The 24376-nt window shown below is 50.0% G+C and overlaps 3 protein-coding genes and 1 long non-coding RNA gene across 15 annotated transcripts in view; 3 read left to right on the top strand and 1 right to left on the bottom strand.

Annotated features, from left to right (window-relative positions):
• The window catches only part of LOC135285711 (uncharacterized), a 28470-nt gene extending 7442 nt beyond the window's left edge, over positions 1-21028 (bottom strand). The window contains exons 1-4 of one of the 4 annotated variants that reach the window (XR_010350437.1): positions 20775-21028; positions 17952-18111; positions 2913-3023; positions 599-688 (exon numbers count right to left, since the gene is read on the bottom strand). This is a non-coding gene — a long non-coding RNA (uncharacterized LOC135285711). Of the gene's footprint in view, positions 1-598; positions 689-2912; positions 4518-17951; positions 18112-20774 lie in introns of those variants that run through there. The other 3 variants (XR_010350435.1, XR_010350438.1, XR_010350436.1) reach the window with 3 other exon arrangements.
• On the top strand, positions 4545-8864 carry RCAN3 (RCAN family member 3). Of its 3 annotated transcripts, none has more exons than XM_064398284.1 (4): positions 4545-4739; positions 5271-5405; positions 5888-6053; positions 6830-8864. In XM_064398284.1, the coding sequence occupies exons 1-4, from the start codon at positions 4545-4547 to the stop codon at positions 7036-7038; spliced, it is 705 nt and encodes a 234-aa protein (XP_064254354.1). In that variant the 3' UTR covers positions 7039-8864. The 3 variants fall into 3 exon arrangements, with proteins under 3 accessions (XP_064254354.1, XP_064254353.1, XP_064254352.1); XM_064398283.1 differs by having other exon boundaries at positions 5232-5405; XM_064398282.1 differs by having other exon boundaries at positions 5211-5405.
• NCMAP (non-compact myelin associated protein) lies at positions 12091-19364 on the top strand. The gene is made up of 4 exons (XM_064398286.1): positions 12091-12267; positions 17213-17307; positions 17433-17517; positions 17961-19364. The coding sequence occupies exons 2-4, from the start codon at positions 17223-17225 to the stop codon at positions 18100-18102; spliced, it is 312 nt and encodes a 103-aa protein (XP_064254356.1). The 5' UTR covers positions 12091-12267; positions 17213-17222; the 3' UTR covers positions 18103-19364.
• Positions 21029-21280: 252 nt separating the features above from the next.
• Positions 21281-24376, top strand: part of SRRM1 (serine and arginine repetitive matrix 1) — a 17497-nt gene continuing 14401 nt past the window's right edge. For all 7 annotated transcript variants that reach the window (XM_064398270.1, XM_064398273.1, XM_064398269.1 and 4 more), the window contains exons 1-2: positions 21281-21418; positions 23629-23718. In XM_064398270.1, coding sequence (XP_064254340.1) covers positions 21398-21418; positions 23629-23718 — 111 coding nt within the window. In that variant the 5' untranslated portion in view covers positions 21281-21397. The remainder of the gene's footprint in view (positions 21419-23628; positions 23719-24376) is intronic.

The raw sequence follows: 24376 nt of genomic DNA, 5'->3' as shown, positions 1-24376 counted from the left end.
GAAAAGTGGCAACTTGGCTTCACCGACTGCTTGCCAACCTAATTAACACTCACCAGATGGCTTTGCAGTCCATGGGGAGAAGCAGAGGATGACCCTCAGGATACTTTTAATTAAATGTATCTCTTGGGGTCCCAAACCACAAAGGGAGAAAAGACAAACAACCCGAGGGCAGCCTCGGTGTTAGAGCTGCACTTCACTGAACCCCTGGATTCCCTAATCCCCAGAAATTCGGAGAAAAGTGGCAGTACTCTGTAAACATTCACCACTCAAGGGTTAGTGGGTTACACCACAAGTGTTCTAAGTGCTGATACAAAGATGTGCCATTGATGTCGGGAGTGTTGCAGGAGTGCTACAAACGAGGTGTTACTGCAAGAGACAAAGTATTTTAAAATTCACTGAAGTGGACACAAATGTTGCAGTTAGTGGTATTAAAGTAGAATCTATTGTTGTCCAGGGAGGAAAATGTGGTATTGAATCGATAAAGCAGGAGATTGCAGCAGGGGAGGGCTGAGGATGGAGGGTAACCTGTTACCTCCTGAATTTGCACTGCATCTGAACTGCAGAATGTCTTTACCTGGACAGGGGAGACTGATCCTACCTTGCTAAAGTGACATCTGCTGGGCAGTTTTCTTACGGGGGAAGGTGGACAAATCACCTGGTAGAGAAGCCCAGCTCAGCATTTCTGTTTCTGAAATTTAAAAGCAAATATTTTAGCCACAGAAATTTCACTACTTCTATCACCAACCCACGCTGTTTTCTGTCTTTCCAAGCGAGGACACGAAGCTGTTGAACTCAATATTAGTGTCAGTGAAACTCAATAGTTTTGTGTAGGTTATTTGTGAAAGACCAAAGAAAGGATGTTGGTTTGTGCTTTTTTTATAGAGGAAAGCGTGCACAGGCACTGATGTGCACCCAGCTCGGATGACGGCTGTCTGAAACCATCTCATGGCAGGATTAAGCTGTGATTTACTCTGAGGAGGACACAAACTGTCACTGTTCCCAGCTGGCAGCTGTCCGAGGCTGATGGCAGAGCCATCCCGATTAATGCCAGGGGAAGAATCAAAGAATCCCAGAACGGTTTGGGTTGAAAGGGACCTTAAATCTCATCCCATGGCAAGGACACCTTCCACTGTGCCAGGCTGCTCCAACCTGGCCTTGGACACCTCCAGGGATCCAGGGGCAGCCCCAGCTGCTCTGGGCAGCTCCTTCCTCCACAGCAGCCGCCACCCCCTCGTCCGGAAGCTGCTCCGAGGGCGATTTGCAGCATTTTAAAATAAATCCTCATCGCTCTGAGCTCAGCCATTCCCACAGGGACCCCGGCCAGCCGCTCCGCGGGGCCCAGCGGGCGGTGCGCTCCCAGGGCTGGCTCAGTGCCGTGCAAACACCGCCCGAAGCGTCCCCGGAGCGCTTTTGGGGCTCCCCTGAGGCGTCCCGGGGGAGGCGGCGGCGGGGCCGGCACCGCGCGGCCCCTCAGGGCACCGGACCCGCCGCGACCCCTCAGCGCGGCCGGGGCATGCGCAGAGCCCCGCCTCGCTCCCGCCCCTCTCCCTTTCCCTCAGCCCTCCCTCCCGCTCTCCTCCGCCGCTTTCCCTCTCTCCATCCGGGTCACCGGCCCCCCTCAGCACCCCTCAGCTCCCGGGCGCGGCGAGGGGGGCACGCGCGCGCAGGCGCGCTCCCGCCGCCGCCCCGCCCCGGGACCCGCGGGCGCTGCGCGCTCCCGGCGCCTGTCGCGGACACCCGCGGGCGCTGCGCGCTCCCGCCGCCCCACACGGCCACTGCGCGTCCCCGCCGCCCCTCAGGCAGAGCCGTCCGCAGGTGAGCTGAGCCCCCGGGCCGGGCCGCGGGTGGGGAAGTTGTTTTCATCCTCTCCCAGGGCGGAGATGGAGCGTCGGGGGTTTGGAATTAAAGAATATCCGCGGCTCCGGCCCCCGCCCCGGGCTTGTCCCGCCGCGCTGGGGCAGCGCAGCTCCGTGGGCTCTGCGGGATCCGGCGGCGTTTGGAATCGTGGAATGGTCGGGGTGGGAAGGCTGAAATCCCAGCCGTGCCATGGCAGGGACACCTTGCGCTGCCCCCGGGTCCAGCCTGGCCTGGGCACGCCGGGGATCCAGGGCAGCCAGGCTGCTCCGGGCATCCCCGCCCGCCCACGGCAGGGTTTTGTGCTGCGCGCTCCCTGCCAGAGCAGATTTCACCGCTCCCGTGGGAATTGCCTCGCAGCCCTCACATCCCTGGAGCGCTGGGATGTGACTGGGAACGAGCTGCTGCTCCAGGGGATGCCGAGGAAAACTCCCCGGTGCTGCCCGTGCCGCTGGAGAGCTACAGCTCCCCACGGCAGGAGCTGCTTGGCTTTCATTTCAGATGAATTTCAGCCTTCTGTGAAGTTGGGGAGTTTGTTTATAAGCATTTCCCTGTCAGCTGGTATTTATACGATAAGCAGGTGTTAATGCTCAGAGAAAGGATTTAGTGAAAGGTCTGATCCCAGTGGCTTTAGTTCTTGGGCTCCCTGAAATTGTGCTGTTTAATCTGAAATCTATGAGGGAGTGAGTGATCCAATAGTTTGCTAATGAGCATTGCAATGAAATTGCTTATAATTCTATTGCTGTTAATGCTGTGACAAGAATAAGCCGATTGTAATAAATAACTTAGGTTTGCATACCTCCATTCACATCAAACAATTTATAAATAGGAATCTCTCACCTTTCCAAGGAGATAAGTGAAGAAATTCCCTTTCTCCTGAAGCAGAGCAGTTTGGCTGTTGCACTGATAATCACATTCCCGTACCTGTCAAGTCTGGAGTGTCCTTCTTCTGATTTTAATGCTTTCTAACAATTGCACAGTAAATACTTCTACCCAGTCTACTCAATATCACTCTCACAGGGCTGTTGCTCACTGTACTTCTTAATTAATATTCATACCTGAGTTTCACCTGTCTCATCCTGATGTCAGGGGGCTGTTGGAGACTTTTGCCTTGCTCAGTAATCAGGTGTTTTGAATTGATTTGGGTGAAGTAATGAAAAATCAGTTATCTGAGAAAATAAATAGAATTAACCATGAGCTTTATGATTAAAACAGCAGAACTATTATGAAATATTAATTTAAAAAAGAGGAAGAAATGCAAAATAATAGCAGTAGCTTCTATAGCCCAGTGTTGTCTGTGTCACTGCTGCCCTGATTTTGTTTTGCAGTGAGGCTCAGACAGCCCCAACTTGACCCAATCTCGAGTTCTCTGTGTGTCCTCACTCCATGTTTGATTCACCATTCATCCAAGGATTTGAGTTGACTTTCCAAACTCTCTTTTTCTCTGCCAGCGCTGCTCTGTCCTTGCTGGAGGCCCCCCATCCCCTGGGCTGTGGGGTCAGGTGCTGGAGCAGTGTTTGTGGCCTGGGTGGTTTGATCCCTCAGCAATGTGGGATCAAAACCCAGGGCTGGAATGTTGCTCCCAGTCACCAGAGCTTGGCTGGGTGTCTGTGTGTCCTGGTGCTGTTTGGATGAGCCCAGATCTCCCCAGAGCCAGATGGTGCCTTTTGTTTTCACCATGCTGGCGCGTTTTTGTTCCTTTTCTCTTCCCTCCTTGCATGAATCAGCAAGCACAAGAACTGAGGTTTCCACCAGCTGCCTGTTCTCCCAAATTTCCATCCTTCCTGCCATGCTGGGCAGAGATCCCCATGGATTTGGGATGGTGTGACTGGGGCAGTCACTGTCATTAACCCAGTTAATCCCCCCTCATTATGCAAATATTCAAATGAGATTATTGCCAATGAAACATCATACATTTGCTACCTCCTTTTAGTGTTGTGTCACAAACCATCACTCTTTCCAAACCCAGATCTGGTGCAATTAACCTGTTTTGCTCTCAGCTAAGAGCAGTGGGATAACCTCAGGAGTTTTGCAGGGATGTGTGGCAGGTCCACTCCAGTAAAATCTTTTCCATTGTATAAAAAATACTCTCCCTGATGTTTTTTATTTAGTCTCTTGCTTATTTGCATTTTTTTTGTCTTCCTTAATGTTTCTACTCCTGCAAGTACTCCTACCTATGGGAAAGGTGTAGGAAAAGGACATTTCCTGACATCAGGAGATTTTAGGTTTTGGAGAGGCTTTGGAGAGGGGATTTAACTTTGTCCACGTGCTCTCATTGATGAAATGAAGTTATTTTTTTCAGATACCAGAGGACTGTTCTGATTACCCAGGAAATGGTTTTAATTATTAAACAAGAAATTGTTGCTCACTGTAAAGTGTGTCATGGAGAAAAGCTTCTAGAACAGTGCTGTCATTTTGGATTCCTGTCAGAGCAAAGGGAGGAGAAATTGCATTTTCTTGACGGGGTGACTTTATCTTCCCTTTGATGGAGCAGCAGAGTCCTCCCTCCACCCTCAGCAGGGGAGGTGGTGCTGCTGATTCCTGGGGGACAGAACAAATTCCGTGTTGATTCCTGTTCTTTGTGAAATGATTTGCTGTACAGTGGGGCAGGAAGCTGTGCTGTCCTCACGTTTGGTTTGGGTTTTTGGTTTTTGGCTGGCAGGGCCCTGCTGGAGCTGCTGGGGGGAAGGATGCTCAGGGATTCCATGAAGTCCTGGAGCGACAGCCAGTCAGACCTGTACAGCAGCGACCAGGAGGAGGAGGAGCAGATGATTTTTGGAGAAAATGAAGAGGATTTGGAAGAGATGATGGATTTCAGTGACTTGCCTACCTCACTCTTTGCTTGCAGTGTTCACGAGGCCGTGTTCGAGGTGCAGGAGGAGAAGGTAAGGGGGAAGGAGTGTGAGGTGCTCTCAGTGTTCCATTGAATGTTTTGTCTGGATTTTCAGTGTATTAAGGCACATTATAATTGAGGAGAAAAAAAATCTGTAAATGAGGTCTTTTGTGGATCAGACAGCTGGTAAATTAATTGATTTTCGTAATTGAAAATTATTAATTGGCTTTCAGAACCATGAAATCGATTTCCATGACAATGCAGTGCAGCTGCAGCACTGAGCAGCTCTCACTAGGTGGCACTTGGTGTATTCTGAGTTTCTGGGCTCATTCACATCACTTTGCTCTTGGGATTCACATGCAACCAGTGAGCCAAAGCTGTGCTGCCCTGAGTGAGGATTTACAAGCAAGGAGGGAGGTTGGAATGTGCAGGTGGAGGTGATTCAGGAAATGGATGGGATTTGGGAGAGGAGAGTAAAGGAAAACATCTTCACGAAGTGAGACTGTTCATTTTGCACCTGGAGAATGTTTGTGCTTCTCTCCAGGAAAGGTTTGAAGCACTTTTCACAGTCTATGATGAGCAGGTGACATTCCAGCAGTTCAAGAGCTTCAGGAGGGTGAGGATAAACTTCAGCAACCCCGAGGCAGCAGCACGAGCTCGGATAGAGCTGCACGAGACCGACTTCAGCGGCAAGAAGCTGAAGCTCTACTTTGCACAGGTACAGTGGGACACAGAGACCTTGTCCCTCTGTCCTTGCTCCCTTCTTCTTCATTTGTCCATGAGCTTCATTAGGGGGAAACATCTGAAATCACCTCATGGTTCTACACTGAGCTGTGTCACATTTTAGGGCACAGTTTTGTTTTTCGTCTTAAGCTGAGATTGGTTGGGACAATCTCTGTGCAGTGACCAAATCACCTTCCCCCAGACACACAGAGGGGCTGAAACAAAATAAGTGAGTCCCAAATTCTCTTTCTAAGAGATGCTTTGTCCCTGTTGCATTGGCACAGGTCCCACAGCAGCCCCTGCACAGGTTCTGAGCTGCAGCAGCTCCCTGAGGTGTTGTACAAAGAGCTGAACCCATTTTGTTTTTTAAAGCTAGGCTGAATTAAGTGCAGGGCATGGATGTGCATTAGGGGGGCAATAAACCAAATAACAAGGGAATGAATATTAGTGCTGTCTGTCTCCTGGCTTTGCCTGCAGGTGTCCAGTGAAATTGGGGACAAGTCCTACCTCCTTCCTCCACAACCTGTGAAGCAGTTCCTGATTTCCCCTCCTGCCTCTCCCCCCGTGGGGTGGAAACAGAGTGAAGATGCAACTCCTCTGATCAATTATGACCTGCTCTGTGCTGTCTCCAAGCTGGGGCCAGGTAGGGACCTTCACCTGCTTTTGTTTGGTACTTCCCTTCAAAAGTGGTTATTGAGGGAGGTTTTCTACTTGTTCTTTTCTGTGAGAACAAACTGAGTCTCTTTTATGTGATGTTTCTTACTTGAATTAAATGATCCATCACTTTCTTTACTTAATTATTTAACTGATTGAAAGTGTAGCACAGGACTGGACTGTGGGGGAGTGGCTCCATCACACCCATATATTGAATTCTCTCAGAGCCTCAGGATTAAGGAAGGAACAGAGAAATGAGAAGTTCAGTGTCTTGCACATGAGCAGCTCCAGCTATTAAGGATGTCTGGATGCCAATATGGACTTTTTGGGTTTAATAATCAACTTTCTAAGCCTTCCTGGGAAATGTGGTGTTTGCTTTCTGTGAAAAGCAGGAAATGGGGAGGCTTGATGTGCTCCAATAGTTTTGTAGCTTTTAATTTACAAATGTCACAGAAATATACAGCACAAATGATGTCACTTAGAAATGTGTTTGCTGCTCATGTTGTGATGTTTTCCAGGGAGTTTTTTACACCCCTCCCTTCCTCTAAATGTCAATTAAAGATTGGTTGTATTCAAAGTGTGCTGTACCTGCTACAGGGACTGTTTTAAGGCATTTCAGGGGTTTGGTGGAGAGTGGAGGTTGAGCACACTAAAGATGGGGTGGGAACTGATGATGACTTGGTTGTGTTGTTGAAATTAGGGGGTCTTTGAGCTCAGTGCTTTTCCTGGGGGCAGTTTTTAACCTGCCTCTTGTGGCTGCTCCAGGGGAGAAGTACGAGCTGCACGCAGGGACTGACTCCACCCCCAGCGTGGTTGTGCACGTGTGTGAGAGCGAGACGGAGGAGGAGGAGGAGATGAAGAACCCCAAGCAGAAGATCCTGCAGACACGGCGCCCAGACCCGCCCCCCACCATCCTGAGTGACTCCAAAGCCTTCGAGTGTGCCCTGGAGGTGGGGGGGACAATGCCCTGCTAGAGCTCAGCTGCTCCAGTGGTACCAGCTCCAGGCACCCGGCGAGTCCATGTGTTGCTGTCTGTGCTGCTGCTATAGGTCACAACAGATCTGACTTGTAGTTGTCTCTCATGTTCAAGATTTTGGATGCCAATGCTCTGAAAAGCACTTTAATTTTAGGGACTAGTCCCCCCGAGTGTAGCAAATCCACCTGACTTGAAATAGTGACAATTAGGGAGTCTGGCTGTGTTTTGGTTTTTTAAGGTGTCGCCCTTTGCCCTCTGTTGTACAGTGTGATGTTCCAAGTGCTGAAATCATCTCCTCCTGTCACGAGTGGGTTCCAGCAAGTTCCTTGTACAGCAGTGCAAAGCTGATCTGTCCAACAGCTTCCAGTTAATCCAGTGTTAAACACTAGTGAAATGCACTCTATGCTCAGACTCCCTGCCAGCTGAGGTGAGGGTTAGCCTTTGCTTTTCTCAGAAATACCAGCTGTGTTTGTAGTTTGACATGAGGCACAAATACACTGAGGAGCTGAATGCAGGGGTTGGTGACTGCAGGGAGGAGAACACCAGAGGAGGAACCTCAGAGTCCATCACCAACACCACTGTGGTGTCTGTGGTGGTGCACTGACCCCTAATTAGGAGTTAATGACAGTGGCAGAGTGAAATACGGATCCAGCTGTTGAGTGTGCTGTGTGTGATCCTCTCTGACAATCTGGGGATGTTTGTTCCTCTCCAGTCCTTGGGACAGCCTCCACCTCTGAATAAATCCAGTGACTGTTAGGTCCTGGCAGGAGCTAAAACATCCAAGGGTTAATTGTTAACTTCTCCGATCTGTTTTGTATTTTCAAAGACAATCAGTTGCCTGGCTTAGCCAGTTTTTATGCAGTTTCAGCCCTTGTTTGCTGTTTTTCATGAAAACTTTTTCTGTGTGGCCTCCTGTGTGTCTGACAGAGCATCTGCTGCTTCTGAGACCAGGATGCATCTTTTAGAATACAGATCTTTGATTTTGTGATCTTGTGTTAAGTGTTTTAGTAGGAGGAAAATATGCCTTGGTATAACAACACCTGCTCCTGTGCTTTTATGCTATTTTATAGCCAAACTTTTTTAGTCTAGACAGATTCTTCTTTTTTTCTATTTAAAAAGATAAAATGATTTGTGAACAAACCAGGCTGCTGATGTTCCTGTGTAGAAATCATTCTGAAATTCAGATTTTTCAGGTTCATTTCAGTGTGTTTCAGTTGTACCTGATGTGCTTCTTGAACTTTCGGAAGTGTTTTCACTTGACTGACAGCAAGGGGAAAATGAATGGGCAGGAATTCTCAAGGATGTGGAGGTTTTAGCTTCGTGTTGTGCCTGCTCAGGATCCCTCCTGCCACCAGCTTCCAAGTGGGATCCTGCAGGCAGGTCCTTGCTCCAGAGACAGGAACAGGACAGAGTAAAAAGGCAGGGAAATGGGGTTTGTCCATCTGTCACAGGTGTGATATTTATGTATCTCTTCAGGTATTGAAATCACTCCAAGCCCAGCTTCACTGTCTCACTGTTCTATGGAATTAAAACAAAGGTAAAAACCCAACAAAAACCTGTGTTATCCAGCAGGCTTGTGGATTCTTGAAATTCCAGAAGTCCGGGTTGGATTCTCTGTGGTGTTTCTATTTTTTCAATGATTTCATTTCTACCCCAGTGTAGAAGTTGCTGTAAGTAGGAGTAAATGGAAAACCTTCAGAAACAGTTTTATAAGGAGAATCCAGTGTGATGTTGTTGATGTATAAATGTGTAAAATGTGGAATAACATTCCAGCACTTTCCATTGTGTAAAGACACTTCAAATAAAACAATGCAGTGCCATTCAGCTTGGGATTTGGACTGTGTTCCATGCTGCACAGGGTGGATATTGAGGTCTGAGATGGTGGTGTCTGCTGGGCTGTTCTCATGGCCAGATGGGCTGGGGACTCCATGTCCCATGTCCCACAGCAGGGATTTGGGATCCTCGCAGGGACCCCTCTGGGTGGGAAGGAGGAGCCAGCCAGAGGCTTCAAAGCTTTAATGAAGCCATTGATCAGTATCAGAAGTGATTCTGCTCCACTCCAGGCTGCCAGCCTGGGAGTCAGGCTGGGAAATGAGGCTGGAGTTTGCTTGATTCCTCATGCCATGATTCAGTACCCCCCACCAGGACCTGTTTCTCCTAATCACTGACCTGCTGGTGAGGGCTATTTTTAGCAGCAGGCTTGCACAGAGGCACCAACTCAGCCCTTTCTGAGCTTGCACTTTGTATAAATAAATACCCCAAATTCCTTCAAAACGTCCTCCTTGAGCAGCAGCTGAAACATGTGGTGTTTCTTTGTGTTCTGCAGTCATGGGAGTACTTTGGTTTATAACAGCTGAGAACCTGTGATTGCAGCTCCTCATTCTGCCTTGTCTCCTGGAAAGACCCTGTGCATAAAATTATTCCCTGGAAGGTTTAATTTCCATTTCTGTCTGGGTTTGGATTAGGGATACTTTTGAGCCCAGAACAGAGGGCTGGTTTGTGAATCTTACTGGGTTTTGTTTACTTGCTCCACTCTCAGTGTAAAACTCACTAGGAGAGATTCCTGGAGTGGAAACAGACCCCAGCCAAGCTTCATCCCCTTGGAGAAGATGCAGAGCAAGATAAAAGGCTTCTCCTCGGTAGGCACTGACCCTGAGATGTGAGTGAGTGTGACACAGGGCTGTCCCTGCCATCACTCACAGTTCCAGGAGGGTCCCAGGGTCTGACTGCTCCATAAAACAAGAGCAGGGCCTAGAAAGTAGAAACCACTGTGTTTTAGATGTTACCTAATGTGTTAAAATCCTGCTCTGTACTGTAACACTTTGGCATGCTCAGGCTTGTAGAGGGAATGTTTGATTTCCCTGGTGAAGGGAACATATTCCAACCATCAGCAGCACTTCAACCATTGGGGTGAGGCAGTGGGAAAGACATTCTGGCAGTCTGGTTTGCTCTTACATAAAACGTAAAAAGAACCAATTCCTGTCCTCTGTGGCTCTGTGTGGGATCACAGCACAGCACAGGGACTGGGAGGGCAGCCAGGCTGAGCTGTGCCCTGCTGCTGGGACAGCCACCTCAGCTCCCTCCATCCCTAGGGGGTCAGGTAATTATTTCTGAGGCTGTGGGTGCATGGAGATCACTGAGGGCCTGATTTCACAATTCAGTTCCAAGCTCAATCATAATGAATTTTTAGCTGTTTCTGATATCTGCTGTGATATCTGCTTCCTCTTTGTTCTCACTGAGACACTCCACTCTGCTGTGCCCTGCCAGGGGCAGGCAAGCTGCAGATTAACCAGCAGAGCTGGGAGTGAGCTGCTGCTCCAGGAGGAGCCCAAACCTGCTCCATGGTAAATGCAGTGAGACTCCACACCTTGCAAGGCTGTGTCACTTCCTAGGGGCTGGTAATGCTGTAGTAAGCCTGGAGTTAATTCAGAGTTGTGTTTTGTCCTTTGATGTCCACTGACTTCATCAGGATTTTTATGGAGCATCCCAGAGTCTGCTTTGGTCCTTCCTTAATGGGGTAAGCTCAGGGTTGGTGCCTGCAAACTGGGTCACTGATGCTGGCAGCAGAGCTTTACAGTAACAGTGTATAAGCATTTATTTATACTTTATACAAATGTATTTATGCATTTAACAGTGTATAAACCTAGTGTGTGGCTCTAGCTCATAGTAAAGGGCTACAAATTTAAGACCTGGTGAGGGACAAACCCTTGGGAGAGTCCCAGCCTCCCTCTCTGCTGTCACAGACGCTTTGGGAACTCACATTTGCTTTTACTTGGGCTGCCCAGCAGTCACAGGGGCTGCTGCCTCCCTTCCTGTGCTACTTAAATTGAGTTATTAATTACTTTTATTAACTTACATTCATATCTCTTCCCAATTATGGTTGCTGACTGTTGAAAGAAGCCCCTTCTGCTCTCCAGAGATACAGCCCAGGGAAGGTTTGTGGCTGGAAAACCACTCCTGTTCCCAGGAGAGCCTCGTGCTCCTGCTTGTTTATGCAGGATGGGACAGTCATTGTAAGGAAATCAACCAAGGGAAATGTATTCCCTTGGAAAGATGATTGGTGAGTAATCCCTGCTGGGATTTCAGTCTCTGGTTTTAAGGAGCTGCATGGGCCTCAGTGGGATTGAGGTGGAAGTGACTAATGAGGGTCTTTGTAGCTGTACGAAAAATTTGCTAAATAATTGGATCTGGAAACTCTGGTTTCTGGTGGAAAAGCTTCTGTGGTTGTGTTCTGTGGGTTCTCTGTGGAAATCAGCCTATGGTGGACACCAAAGTGAAGCATGAGCTGTGTTAAGGTCACAAATGTTTCTGAAGGAGGAAAGGGAGAGCTGCAAGGTAAGGAAGGACCCCCTTTTTCAGCCCAACTGGACTCTGGTCTTCCCAAGAAATCCACTGGAAATGTTTATGGACCATCAGGACCCCCCCCGGTGCCTTCCATACGGAGGTGGGATTCTGTAAGGAGCAGGTTTTCTCCTGTTTCAGGTTGCATTAGAAGGGAGGTGGGTGATGTAGCTCTGGCTGAAATGAAGAAGGGGGGGAAACATCTCCTGCACAGCAGCTTGACCACCCTAAACCACAAATGGAGCCTGAATGAGGGCTGTGGCTTGTTCCTGTGGTTTTCTGGTTTCCCTGGGGAGCAGCATCAGGCCCAGGCAGGGGACAGATCCCTTTCTAAAATGTGATGTCCACAGGAAAAATCCAGACAGGGACTGGGGTCACACTTCTCTGCAGGATAAAGCCAACGAAGTACAGGTTAAAGGTGAGGGTTCCTTTCCAGTTTGATCCTTTTGATTCCACTGATGAGTGGACAAAACCACTCGTTCCCTTTGGGCTGGATGTGCTTGGGATCTCTCGAAGTGCCTGGGAGACCTTCGGGCATCGAAGAGCTGCAGAAACCGGGGCTGTTCCCAAAGCTTGAGCGAGAGACGGGGGCGTTACCCCAGACTCCTCCATGCCCCCAGCCGCTGCCCGGCGGGGTCGGGGCACCCGCAGCCCCGCACGGCCCGGGGAGGCGGCGCCGGGGGCCGGGCCGGGCTGGGCGGCCCCGGGGAGGCACCTGCGGCGGCGGGGCTGTGCCGGGGCTCCGGCCGCACCGGGGCTGGGCTGGGCTGGGCAGCTCCGGGCTGCGGAAGGGCCGGGAGCGGCGGGGGCAGCCCCGCAGCCCCGGCGGGCGGACGGAGCGGGAGCCGCTGCGGCAGCGCCGGAGCCCCGAGCCCGCAGCATCCTCGTGAGTAGCGCGGCTGAGGTCGGGTGGGAACCGCTCTCGAACGGGGATACCTGTAACCTTTCTGCCCTAAAGTTCTGCTCCTTTCTGCCCCAAAGCTCCGCTCCTTTCTGCCCCAAAGCCCTGCTCCTTTCTGCCCCAAAGCTCCGCTCCTTTCTGCCCCAAAGCTCCGCTCCTTTCTGCCCCAAAGCTCCGCTCCTTTCTGCCCCAAAGCTCCGCTCCTTTCTGCCCCAAAGCGCTGTTCCTTTCTGCCCCAAAGCTGCGCTCCTTTCTGCCCCAAAGCTGCGCTCCTTTCTGCCCCAAAGCTCCGCTCCTTTCTGCCCCAAAGCGCTGTTCCTTTCTGCCCCAAAGCTCCGCTCCTTTCTGCCCCAAAGCTCTGTCCCTTTCCGCCGCCGTTCCCAGCGGCGGCTGCAGCGCGGTTACTCCGGGTTTGCGTGCGAGGCTCTGTGGATGTACCACGGGAAACGCGAATTCTTTATCGGTACCTCCAAACCAGAAAGAAATAGAGAGCAGATGTTCTCGCACGTTTTTCAACTGGTGCTCGAGCAGTTGCTGCATTAATTGGGAGCCCGTCGGGGACGGCACCGGGGCTGCTCCGGCGCAGTTTCCTCCCGGAGACAGAGAAGCCTGCGCGGCTGTTGAAAGCTCGTTCCATCGCCGGCGGTGTCCTTTCATCGCTGGGGACGCTCAGTCTCTTGTCATGACTTATTGAACCCTGGCACTATAAATATGGGTTTGTTGGTGGTTATTTGTTTGTGGTTTTGGGTTTGTTTCTTGGTTTTTTTGTTTTTTTTTTTTTTGTTCTATACTTTTTTTCTCCAGTCTGCTGAGCAGCGTGCTGGAAAGAGCTGGCAGAGTAATATTTAACAGGAAAAGAACTCAAAAGCTCAGAGCATTGTGTTACAGTTCACTGAGTGTCTCCAGCACAGAACAAAACTACACTGCTTGCATTATTTGGGAACACACTGAAGCTGCTGACAGGTTTAAATGGTGATTTCTGGTTTTTCCTGGTAATTAACGTATTTAATGCCCCAGGAAGTCCTTGCTAAAGGAAGCGTAGCTTTTTGTAAACAGCTTTCACTGATGAGATGCATTGTGCTGGGTGGCAGGAGGGGTTGATTTAGTGATTACAAACCAGGAGACAAAGGCAGAGCAGAGAGCAGTGACTTCAGGGTCTGACAGAGTTATTGTCCCTCTGTGGGTGCCACACTGGGCACTGAGGGCTTGCCAAGGGGTCCTGGTGGAGAACAGGCTGCAAGTGTGAGGTGCCAGCTGCTGCGTGTCTTCAGGGCTCTGCAGAGGGAAGGTGCCTCACTGATTCAACAAGCTGGCATAGGCAAGAAACCCTGGGGCTGCCTCCTGCTGCTGTGTGCAGTGAGAGGAGCTGCATTTCTATGTGGATCCTTTGTGTGTGTACAGAGTTCTTCACATACAGGATCACGGAACATGCTGGGTTTGAAAAGACCTTAAAGCCCACCCAGTGCCACCCCTGCCATGGCAGGGACACCTCCCACTGTCCCAGGTGCTCCCAGCCCTGTCCAGCCTGGCCTTGGGCACTGCCAGGGATCCAGGGGCAGCCACAGCTGCTCTGGGCACCCTGTGCCAGGGCCTGCCATCCTCACAGGGATGAAGTTTTTCCCAATATCCCATCTAACCCTGCCTCTGGCAGTGGGAAGCCATTCCCCCTTGTGCTGCCTGCATAAAAAGCCCATCTCCCTCCTTTTTTAAAGACCCTTTAATTGCTGGCTTGAAAGAAAATCTAATTGGGCAATGTGCAGTTCACAGTCTGGTTTAGGCACTGCCCCTCAGCGAGTCAGTGACAAAAGTCTAGCAAGTTTATATTTCCAGGCTTTAGAAATGAGGGTGTTCCTTTTGGGGGTCCTGTTGTCACTTCTTGTCTACCTGTGGGATTTTAGTGCCTCCCATGATCTAAACCAGGCAGGTAAAATTACTGAGGGGTTTTTAGTTGGTGCCTGCAGTTTGTGCCACTGTCTCTGGTCTTGGCAAGGCAATGAACTGCTTTTAATGTGTTTTAGCAGCAGCTCAACCTGGGCAGCTCATGCCAGAACCTGAGAAAATGCTTATGTAAAGGTGCTGCCCTGAGATGGGGACACTCAGGCTCACACAGGGAGGGTTGTTTGCCTCAGGCCACTTTGAACTTGAGCTTTTCATTCCTCCTTCCTCCCTCTTTGGAGCCTCTCAAGGTAAACCCAGGCACGTTCAGGTCTCACTGAAGGACGTTGTGTTTTTATTACTCCTTGAAATCACAGCTTGCCTCGATCCCTGGCGGTGTTCCCGGGGTGCTGGGAAGCTGAGGGCAGGAACAGCCCAGCTCCAAGCAAACCCCACCTTTCCCCAGGTGAAAGCACTGCATCTGTCTCCCCCTGACCAGCACCTGAGCTGCCTCTCCCAGTCCAGCCACCCTGGAAAAACCCTCAAACAATCCCCTGTGTTCCCTGTGGCCCCTCTGCTGTCATTGCCAGGTGCTGCTGACAGGTGAGCCCTGAGCCCCATCCCTCACAAACAAACCCAGCCCAGCAGGGCCCCTCAGCTCAGCCCAGGAGGGAGGCTTTGGAAAAGGGGGCACTGCTCCCCCTTGCCAGAACAACCTATCCCCTGTATCTGCCAAGGTGTTTGAAATGGAAACGTGCCCAAAACGGAACTTTATGGAAACATTTCCAGCTCCGTAACGTGGGGATGCAAAAATAACCAGCAGTGTGGAGAGTGAGGGTGAATGAGAGGCTCTGAGAGGCCAGGCAGGTGTGTGTGCACAGGGGGAAGTGCAGCCCTGTGTCATGGACAAAGAATGTCCTGTGATTACTGTATCAAAGTCCACTTCTTCTCCCCTGCTGCATGGCTTTTATCCAGCACTCCTGATTTTCCTAACGTTTTTTTGTACAGAGTAGGATCCAGGCTGAAAATCAGTAGGTTCCCATGGATTTTGCTGGGCTTTGCTGGGTCTTTCTTGGAGCAGAGGCTTGGTCAGGTGTACTCTGCTGATTCACAGGGCAGGAATGGAGCTGGGACTCCAGGTAAGAGCAGCACTGGCACCTTCCACCCTGGCTGGACACACAGACCTTGCAGCTCTTGACTTGCTACACAAAGCAGAAAAATCCCAACCTGCTGCAGTTTTCAAACTGCACCTCAGATTGGTGCAGCCTGCTGGATGAATTAATCCCTTTCGTAAACAGGTGGTTTCACTACGACAATAAAAATTCTTTGGCTCTGGGTGACTCATGCACAAACAGCTCTCCATTCTCAAGGCGGTTTGACCCAGAGGAAAGGTAGGAAGGATGAATATTTCATGGCTTAATATTAAAATATTCAGCCTTATTTATTTGGAGTTTTTATTTTGGTAGCCAGAGGAAGGAAAAAAAGGCTTCTGTAGGTCTGGCATTTGCAGTGGCTGAGTCAAGAGCCACAAGGTGAGAGCTGGATGTGGCTTTTCCTGAATCATGCCCATAGTCAGAACACTTGCTCAGCTTCTCATGAAGAGTCTCTTGAGCCTCTGCTGCCACTGGTTAAACCCTTTTCCATATGGGAGGATGGGTGAGGAGACAGGAACAGCTGTCCCCGAGCTCTGGTGCCTGCCAGGTCCCTCTGAGGTGTGTGTGAGCCCTGTGCTGGACAATAGGGCTGGGGAGAGTCTGAACACAAAATATTTCAGCTGATGCTCACGCTGCTGAATTGACTTGGCCTTGGCTAAACAAAGGAATCATTCACTCACAGGAGAATGACCCAGTTACAGGCTTGTGGCAAAGTTATTTTGGTTTTTAGATTAAAAGAAGAAAACCAAACTTTTAACTTGAGAGGATTGGAGTATTTGAAGAGTGGCCCTTGCAGTTCTGATCCTGCATCCCAGTCAGACACCAACCACTTCCCTTCCTGCTGCTTCCTGATCCTCTCATTCCTCACTGACCTGCTCTGCAGGTTTTTAATTGGTATTAATTTTTATTACCAACTGTTTTCCACTGAATTATTTCTGGCTATTGTTTATCTTGTGCTGTGTAAAATTGAAGTCACCATGCCACACAACATCCCAAAGGAGCACCAGATCTTGCCTGGCTGTACTGAGCAGCATCTGAAGTGGGAAACTCAGTTCCATATCAAGTGCTGAAGGATAATTTACTTTTCAAGGGGCAGTTGGAGTGTCTCAGCTCTGGGACTGGGAGCTGAGCTGGTTCCAGAGGGCTCTTTGAAGTGGTGCTCACACCCTTCTCGGGCTGAAGGAGCCCTTTAATGGCTCGGGTTTCCAGGGACACTTGGAAAACCCTTTTAAAACCAGCAAACATCCCAGCTGCTCTTTCCAGACCCACAGTTTTACCCACCAAAACACAGGCATGTTTTCAGCTGTGCCCTTGGAAGTTCATCCACCTCCAATAACAGACCTGAGCTGACACTGGGCTGAACTCACAGCCTCCTGCCACAGCCACGTTGCAATGTTCAGGGCTGGTTTGTCCTGACACTTTTGGAGCTCAAGTGAAGGGGTTAAATGGTTTTTCTTCTCCATGTCACATGAATGAAGCTCCTTTAAATTCTATTTTATAATGGAGTTTTTGAACCTTTCTGTGGTCAGTTTTTCCCTTCCCTCAAGACATTGCTGAATTCTGCAGAATCCTTCACGCTCATTTGCTCAGTGATCAGAGGTGATAATCTAAAATCTCAAAGCATTTAAAACACTTTATTGTGTTTATATCTTATTTTATCCTATTAACACTGACCAGGGGGTACTCTAGGCAAATTGCTCAAGATTGTACCAAAGTTTCCATCATACCAATTTCCAATTTCCATTCCTTCAGCAGGGCCAGGTTTCCACCACAATATGAAGAACCTCAGTTCAGTGAGCCTGCACTTGGCAGGCTCTGAGCCTTTGGTGGGCAGTTGCCTCATTGGCACTGTGAAATTTGGGTTAAGATTTTGGGAATTCACTCCTCTTTCCCCTCTGCAGCCAGCTCAAGATGACGACGGCCACACCACTGACCAATAACACTCAGCTCTCAGTGAATGTGACCACAAAGTCTCAAGAACAAAGCCTCTATCAAAGTAAGGAAAGGAGTGGGGTGGTGGCTTTTTTTGGTTTTAAGTGGACTTTGAACTTATCAAACTTCAAACACTACAGTGACAACTTTGTAAATATGGTTTTTTCCCCCTTCCTGCTTCTTTCCCAGGTTCTGGAGCAATAGTTGCTGCCATTGTGGTGGGGGTGATTATTATTTTCACAGTGGTTCTGCTCATCCTGAAAACATACAACAGGTACGTGACCAGGTCAAACAGGATGGACCAAAGCTAACACAGCATTTCAGGGCTTGCTGCTGAAAATTTCCCAGAGACTCTAAGCACTGAAGTGCTGATTGCAGTGTACTGAATGTCACTGTCACTGCTCTGTGGCTGGATCTTAGGAAGCACAAAGAGCTCCTTGATGGAGGCTTTGTGGTGGGAGCTCCTTTTAGGGATTCCTAAAAAAACCCTTGAACACCTTTTTAGGTGATGCAGGGAAGGTCTGAGTGTGCACCAAGGCTGCCAGAGGGGGAGTTTGATTCCTCAATTCTCAGAGCTCACACGCTCTGGGAGGACTTTTGGTACCTCAGGGATGAAATCCTGGCTTGGTTTGACTGGGTTGTGTGGGAACCTCCCCAAAACTCCCCTGGGAGAGGAGAGACCACCCCAGGTGCCAAGTGCCCTTTTACCTCTGCCAGGCGCATGCGAGTGCGGCGGGAGCTGCAGCCCAAAGCCTCCAAGCTGGCAGTGCCACCTGCTGTGGGGCACAGCAGCCACAGCCTGGCGCAGCAGCCCGCGGTGACCTTCATCCCCGTGGACATCCACCTGCAGAGCAGGTAACGGCAGCTCCTGCAGAGAAGAGATGGAATTGGTATCCCGCGGAGCTGGGACTCCTCAGAGAGCTGCTCTGGGAGCAGCAGATGTTACTGGCTCTGTAAACTGACATAAATCCTGGTTTCTTGCTCTGGGAGGAAAAACCAGAGGTCGGGACACTTTTCCTGGGGCTGAAATGACAGGTGGAATCACCAGGATGGCAGCGAGGTCTCCTCTGGGTCTGGATGAACCAGGAAGAGAAGATGCCCAGGTTTTGGGGAGCTTTTGCTTCCTCAGAGACTCTGAACCCTCTCTGTTCTGCTGATGAACTGGAGGGAAAGTCTGGACATGCCCCAACCTCAGTTTGGACCTCAGTCACATTCAAGAGGTTTGTGGCTTATTTTATACCTGATGGGTAGTACAGGAGGTGTCAAAATTGTATTTATCTTTATTCATATGTCATGTTTCTAATCTCACATATGTACAGGTTGAGGAAAAAAAAAGTTACTTCTTATTTTCAAGTATTTTAAACTATTTCTGTAAACTCTGGAAGTGTCCCTTTCTGAAGGAACTCGCTGTCTGAGGGGTTTCACTCACAGTTCAGGTTCATGGCTGGAGCTGCCTTACAATGCTTGGTCTTACACAAAATCCGAGTTCTTTAACTGAAAAAAATAAGCATGGAAATGGAAAAACTAGAAAAAACCAGCTTGGACACAGCAAGGGAGGTCTGAGCAGCCCAGTGTGCCACTCACCCTGCAAGGCTTTGCTCCCTGGTGCAGCCCAGCTATTTTTAGCCATTTTTTATTCTCAAAACCAAGCCAAACGAGGCTGTGTTGTGAGTGTGAGGGCTGTGGGTGTGCAGCAGTGGCACAAAGGAATTCCCAGGGACACTCTCAGCCCACGGGGTGGGAACACAGCACCATTGTCAGACACTGACTGCCAGACTGGCTGAGATTTTGTATTTTGTGGTTTTTGCCAATAAGCTTGGATCTCTTGAGCAGGTCAGTTTAACTAACTGGTAATTTTTATTGTGCAGAAACTAAATTCAATTAGTTTGCAATATTCTTTTTTTGGCTGAAACTGGTGCACAGTTTGGATTCCAAACCAAATATTGAGACAGCTGTTTGTGAAGTTTCTGAATCTCCTTGTAAATACTTCTCTCATCTTGGTTCTGTACCTTATTTTTTGTGGCAGGGAGGACTGATTTAAGAATTCAGAAGGGACAGCAGATGCACATCTAATTTTTTTTTTCCAAAAAAACATAAAGGAACTGATTTTCTGTTTCCGTCTCTGGATGTTCTCTGAGAAGTTCCAGGGGACCAAAATCAAGATTTTTGGGGAAGATAAGCCCATCTTACTGTTATTTTTTTTAACATCCCTAGCCAGACCCACTCGTAGCAAATGTTGTTTACTTTCCATTTGCTTCCTTTCAAGCCAACAGAGTTCACAAGCAGAACAAGCAGAGCTCCTGCAAGCAGTTCCAGGTTCACAGAATTCCCATTCCTGGCAGCAGAACTGGCTGCTGGGACCACAGTCCAGCAGAAAAATCCAAACACCACCAAAATCTGCATCACATTGGCACCTCCTGGAAGCCCCACAACCCCTCCTGGCAGCAAAACCAGCTTCCCAAGGAGCAGCAATCCCTGCTCTGTGCCATCTGCTGTGGATTGGTGCTTTCCAGGAACGGTCCCACACTCTCCCTGCCCTGCTGATCCAGCCCGTCCTGGTTTGGCCCCCAGGTCCCCCTTGCAAAGATTTTGGGAGTGCTCCCCTGCAGCTGGCCCTGTCTTGCAAGAATCAATCACTGTTTTTTTCCTCCTGAAAGCTCTGCAGGACCTTCAGCAGGTCAGATCCTCCAGCTGGAATTTCACTGATCCAGATACTCTGGTGAAATGTTTAAATTTTCACTGCCGGGTAAATCCTGACCCCAAAACTCAGCTTTCCCCCTTTATTTCCATCCTCCTTATCCCAGTGGAGAGCACGGAGCTCCACCTAGTGTCCTCCTGCCTTCCCAGGGGTTCCAACTCCTCAACAGATTTGTTCCTCAACAAAATCATGAAGCAATTCCAGCTCCAGCTCTCACCTTTACTAAACCCCCTCGGCCACAGTGCCAGGGCAGCTGAGTCAAACTGTCCCAAGTTTGGCCGTGCAAGACCCAGATTGTTACAAGTCTAAGCAGATAAAATATGGTAATGTCCCTTGGGTTTTATTCCTGAGCCACAAAACCAATTTATTTCTCAAAAATGTGCCCGAAATTCAGGCCAGAAGGAGCCACACGGATCAGTGACCTACACCAGTCACTCCAGTTTGTCCCGAGTGGGATGGGGTGGAGAGCTCATGACCTCTCCTCAGGCCAGAAAGGCAGGGAGCTGCTGGAGAGCTCCTTGGAGGCCACAAAGATGATTTGGGGTCTGCAGCACCTCCCTGATGAGGAGAGGCTGCAGGAGCTGGGCCTGGGTATTCTGGAGGAGGGAATGCTGGGAGGGCATCCCATAAATCCATAAAATGTGCCCAAGGGTGTCAGAGGAGGGTGCCAGGCTCTATTCAGGGACAGGACGAAGAGCAATGGCCATAAAATAAAACACAACGAGTTCCACCTCAACATGAGGGAGAACTTCTTTCCACGAGGGTGGCAGAGCCCTGGAATAGCTGCCCAGGGAGGGCTGGAGTCTCCCTCTGTGGGGACATCCCAAACCCACCTGGACGCGTCCCTGTGCCACCTGCTCCAGGTGCCCCTGCCTTGACAGGGGGCTGAACTGGGACATCTCCAGAGGTCCCCTCCAACCACAACTCCTCTGGGACTGTGCCCTCTTCAGAGCCCTGCCTTGCGCCCAGGGCCCTCTGTGACGCCGGGAAGGAGCCGAGGGGCCGTGGCGGAGGGCTCGCTGCCGGGGCTGAGGCGGCGGTGCCCTCACGGCCGCGGCTCCCTCAGCGATGGCGGCGGGGCCGGGCCGGGCCGTGAGGGCAGCGGAGATCTCGCGAGACACCGCCGCCGGCAATAGCTGCGGCGGGGGGGGGCAACATCTCGCGAGAGCGCGGCTCACTGACGCCCTCGCCCCAGCGCGCGCGCGCGCGCGCGCGCCGGTGCGGCCGCGCTCTCTCATTGGCCCGGCTCCCGCGCGCGCGCCGGCCGTCCGCCAATCATCGGGCTGCGGAGGGGAAAAAAAAAAAAAAAAAAAAAAAAAAAAAAAAAAAAAAAAAAGACGCGCGCCTGGCCCCGCCCACCGCCCCCTCCCCGCACGCCCGGCGCGGCTGAGGGCGCGCGCGGTGCACGCCGGGACGGCAGCGCGCGCCGCGGCCGGGAGGAGGCGGAGGAGCCAAGATGGACGCCGGGTTCTTCCGCGTAAGTGCCGGCCCGGCGGGGGCCCCGAGGGCGGGCGGGCGGCGCGGCGGCCCCGCCGGGCCGCGGGGGCACCGCCCGGTCCCGCTGCAGGGCCCGCGCTGCCCCGCGCGGCGCCGCCGTGCCCCCCCGCCCCCGCCCTGCGCAGGCTCCTCGCCGCGGAGAAAATGGCGGCGGGAAGAGGCCGCGGCGGCGGCGCGGGGAGCGAGCGCCTCCGCACCGGGGGAGGCTCCGGCGGGGCCGCGCTGCCCGGCCGGGCTCCCCGCGGGGCCCTGAGCGCCCCCGGAGGTGCCGTGTCACCGCCGCGACCCCCGAGCCGCGCGGGGAGAAGGGGCCGGGGGGCTCTGAGGGGCCGGGCCGGCTTGGCGCTGTGCACGCTCGTTTGTGGCCGCGGTGAAAGCAATAAACAACCCTGCCCCTGGTTTTATTGAGGGGTTTTTTTGGAGGTTTTAAATGTATTCGTAGTAAAAAGAAGTTAGGCTGTATTCATATGTTGATATTTTATTTTTAATCCTTGAGTTTCTTTTTTAGTCTTACAGCTGTGCTGCATTTTCTGCAGAGATCATGAAACCTACGCCTGGTCTATTTATTTTCTTCTTTTTTCTCCATTAATTCAAACGACCTTATTTGGGGGTTTCTGTGATAATTTTGAGAACCGATCTAAATTTCAAGGTTCATTCATTTGTTCAGCCCATATTATTTTCATTTCCTGCAGCTAGGATGCTTTTAAAGCAAGCACACATAACCCTTCCCTTAGTTCAGTTCTGTGTTCATGGGCTAACTTGAGAAAAATAATTGCAGATTAAATTTGCCCATGTTCTGATGCAGTTCTTAAAAGGTTTACAATTGATTGACAGCAGGATTACTGGGGCTGAAAACTCTGGATTAGAAATCTAATATTCTTTTAAACTGGCCTGTGGAAGGTGGCATTTTATAAAAACCAAAGCAGCATGGCACTGGAATGGGGCTGTGAACAGTTTTATTCTGGCTTCAGGAGGAACCAAATGTGAAATGCCAGAAATGCAGCAGAGCAGCAATTTGGATTCCCCATACCAAGCAACCTCCTATTTATAATTCTGCCAGTTCTTCACATTTCTGTGAAGTTTCAGTGCAAACCTATTTTGTCTTTAAACTCCTGTAGCCCCCTTGCTCTGTCCTGTTTGCTTCCCTTTGCTGCTTGCCACGTGTTATCAACAAGAAACTTCCTTTCCATTTCCCTTCTGGGTTGTGAAATAATTTTAAAAAACCCCAAAAGAACATTCAGTTGTTGTGTGAACTGGCAAGTATTGTGGGTTTTTTTGTAAGCCACACACAGACTGCAAATATTGTGAAGAGTTTTAATCCCTGGAAGTGCCTGTGCCACAGTCAGAGTTTAGGAATCCCAGGTTCTGGAATAGCAACTGGGAATTGTCAGTGGATTGTTCCCTTTCAGTAACTGATGCCTTTGCAACATGTAACATTGATAATTCCAGGTGCTTTCTGACCACAATAAACCTAGAATTTGGGTTTTTCTCTTCTTTGTTATAACTTAATTCCCTGACAGTTCATATTTTTGCTTTTTCTGGGCCCTGTTCTCCCATTGCGAATTCCCTGTATAAAATTCCCTGGTTTCCATCCGTGGTTTCCAGAATCAGCTTCCCCAGCTGTGGGTTTGTCCTCAGTCATGAGCACCCATCAGGACCTGGATGCAGCCCTGCATCTCCCCTAATCCTGCCTGGTTCTGTTTAATCTCAGTTTTCCACAACTGGATTCCAGGCCTTTCCCTCCATAATGGATTAACCTACAGCTCCTGTCCATGGAAGTGGAGCCAGTTGGTGAACTTTTAACAGAGCAGGATCAATAAAATGCATTCTTTGTACTTCTCTTTGCCTCAGGGAAGCTGCCCAAAGGTTTCAGGGGTGTCACTGTAAGCAAACAGGACATTTTTGTTCCTGGACAGATGAAAAACACTTGATTTCTTTTATTAAGGAATTAATAAAGCTTTTTCCTGGCACTTTGATTTGTGGGCAATGCCAGGGGGGTTAGGATTGAGGTGTCACTGTGGGGCTCAGGAGCTGCTCACCCAAAATCCCCAGCACTTGGTGAGAGCTCCAGTTGAAAAGCACCTGGAAAGGAATAAGTGACAAAAAACCAGCCTTGCACATTGGGGGGAAAATCATCCTTGGAGGTGGTGGAGGGCCCTGCAGGCTGAAATGTTGTTTGCTGTGCTGCAGGGAACCAGTGCAGAGCAGGACAATCGCTTCAGCAACAAGCAGAAGAAGCTGTTGAAGCAGTTGAAGTTTGCAGAATGCTTAGAAAAGAAGGTAAGTGGGATGGGGGACCAGGGAGTCCAACTCACCAGTCAGTTTTCAGTGGATTCAGGTCCCCAAAACCATAGTGGAGGATATTTGGGATGTCCCCTTGAACATCAGGTGCAGCAGTGATAGAAATTATCTGGTTGATGTACTGAATATCAGCAGCAGGCTTTTGTGTAACATACAGCTCCAAAAGAAGCCAGCTCTCCAGCAAATATTGATTAATTTGGAATTGTAAGCACCTTTAAATGCAACCCCCAAAATACTGAAGTCTGGTGGACAGGGGAAGTGGTGAGCCTGGATCAAGACTTGCTTCATCATGGGGTTTCATTTCATTTAATTTCATCATTTACTTGGGAGTGGCCAATAAACTATACACAATAAAAGTTTCACTTTATTTTTTCCCCCTCTCTCCTCTTGCTGGTCCTTTATTAGAGTTTGCTAGAAACTATGTTTTGACTTTTGTTATCATCTCTAGGTTCTAATTTTAGCTGCTCAGGAGAGGGAAGTCTATATTAGGGGGAAAATAAAAGGGTGTCCAGAGGTGTGCTTTGATCAAAGTGTAACCTCTGCTGAACAGCAGCAGAGTGGTTGGAAACAAAACTGGGGTGAGGTAATGATGAAGCAGCACAAAATTCAGTCTTCAGTGAAAGAATTCAGGAAAAAT

The sequence above is a fragment of the Passer domesticus genome, chromosome 24 (assembly GCF_036417665.1).
Source record: "Passer domesticus isolate bPasDom1 chromosome 24, bPasDom1.hap1, whole genome shotgun sequence".
Lineage (NCBI taxonomy): Eukaryota > Metazoa > Chordata > Aves > Passeriformes > Passeridae > Passer > Passer domesticus.
The sequence above is the reverse complement of the archived record's forward strand: the minus strand, read 5'-3'. Positions and strand labels throughout refer to the sequence as shown.

Coding starts and splice junctions, on each gene's coding strand:
- NCMAP (XM_064398286.1), top strand. CDS start 17,223: ATGACGACGGCCACACCACTGACCAATAACACTCAGCTCTCAGTGAAT. Junction 17,308..17,432: donor AGAACAAAGCCTCTATCAAA/GTAAGGAAAGGA, acceptor CTTCTTTCCCAG/GTTCTGGAGCAATAGTTGCT. Junction 17,518..17,960: donor ATCCTGAAAACATACAACAG/GTACGTGACCAG, acceptor TACCTCTGCCAG/GCGCATGCGAGTGCGGCGGG.
- RCAN3 (XM_064398282.1), top strand. CDS start 4,545: ATGCTCAGGGATTCCATGAAGTCCTGGAGCGACAGCCAGTCAGACCTG. Junction 4,740..5,210: donor TCGAGGTGCAGGAGGAGAAG/GTAAGGGGGAAG, acceptor TTGCACCTGGAG/AATGTTTGTGCTTCTCTCCA. Junction 6,054..6,829: donor TGTCTCCAAGCTGGGGCCAG/GTAGGGACCTTC, acceptor TGGCTGCTCCAG/GGGAGAAGTACGAGCTGCAC.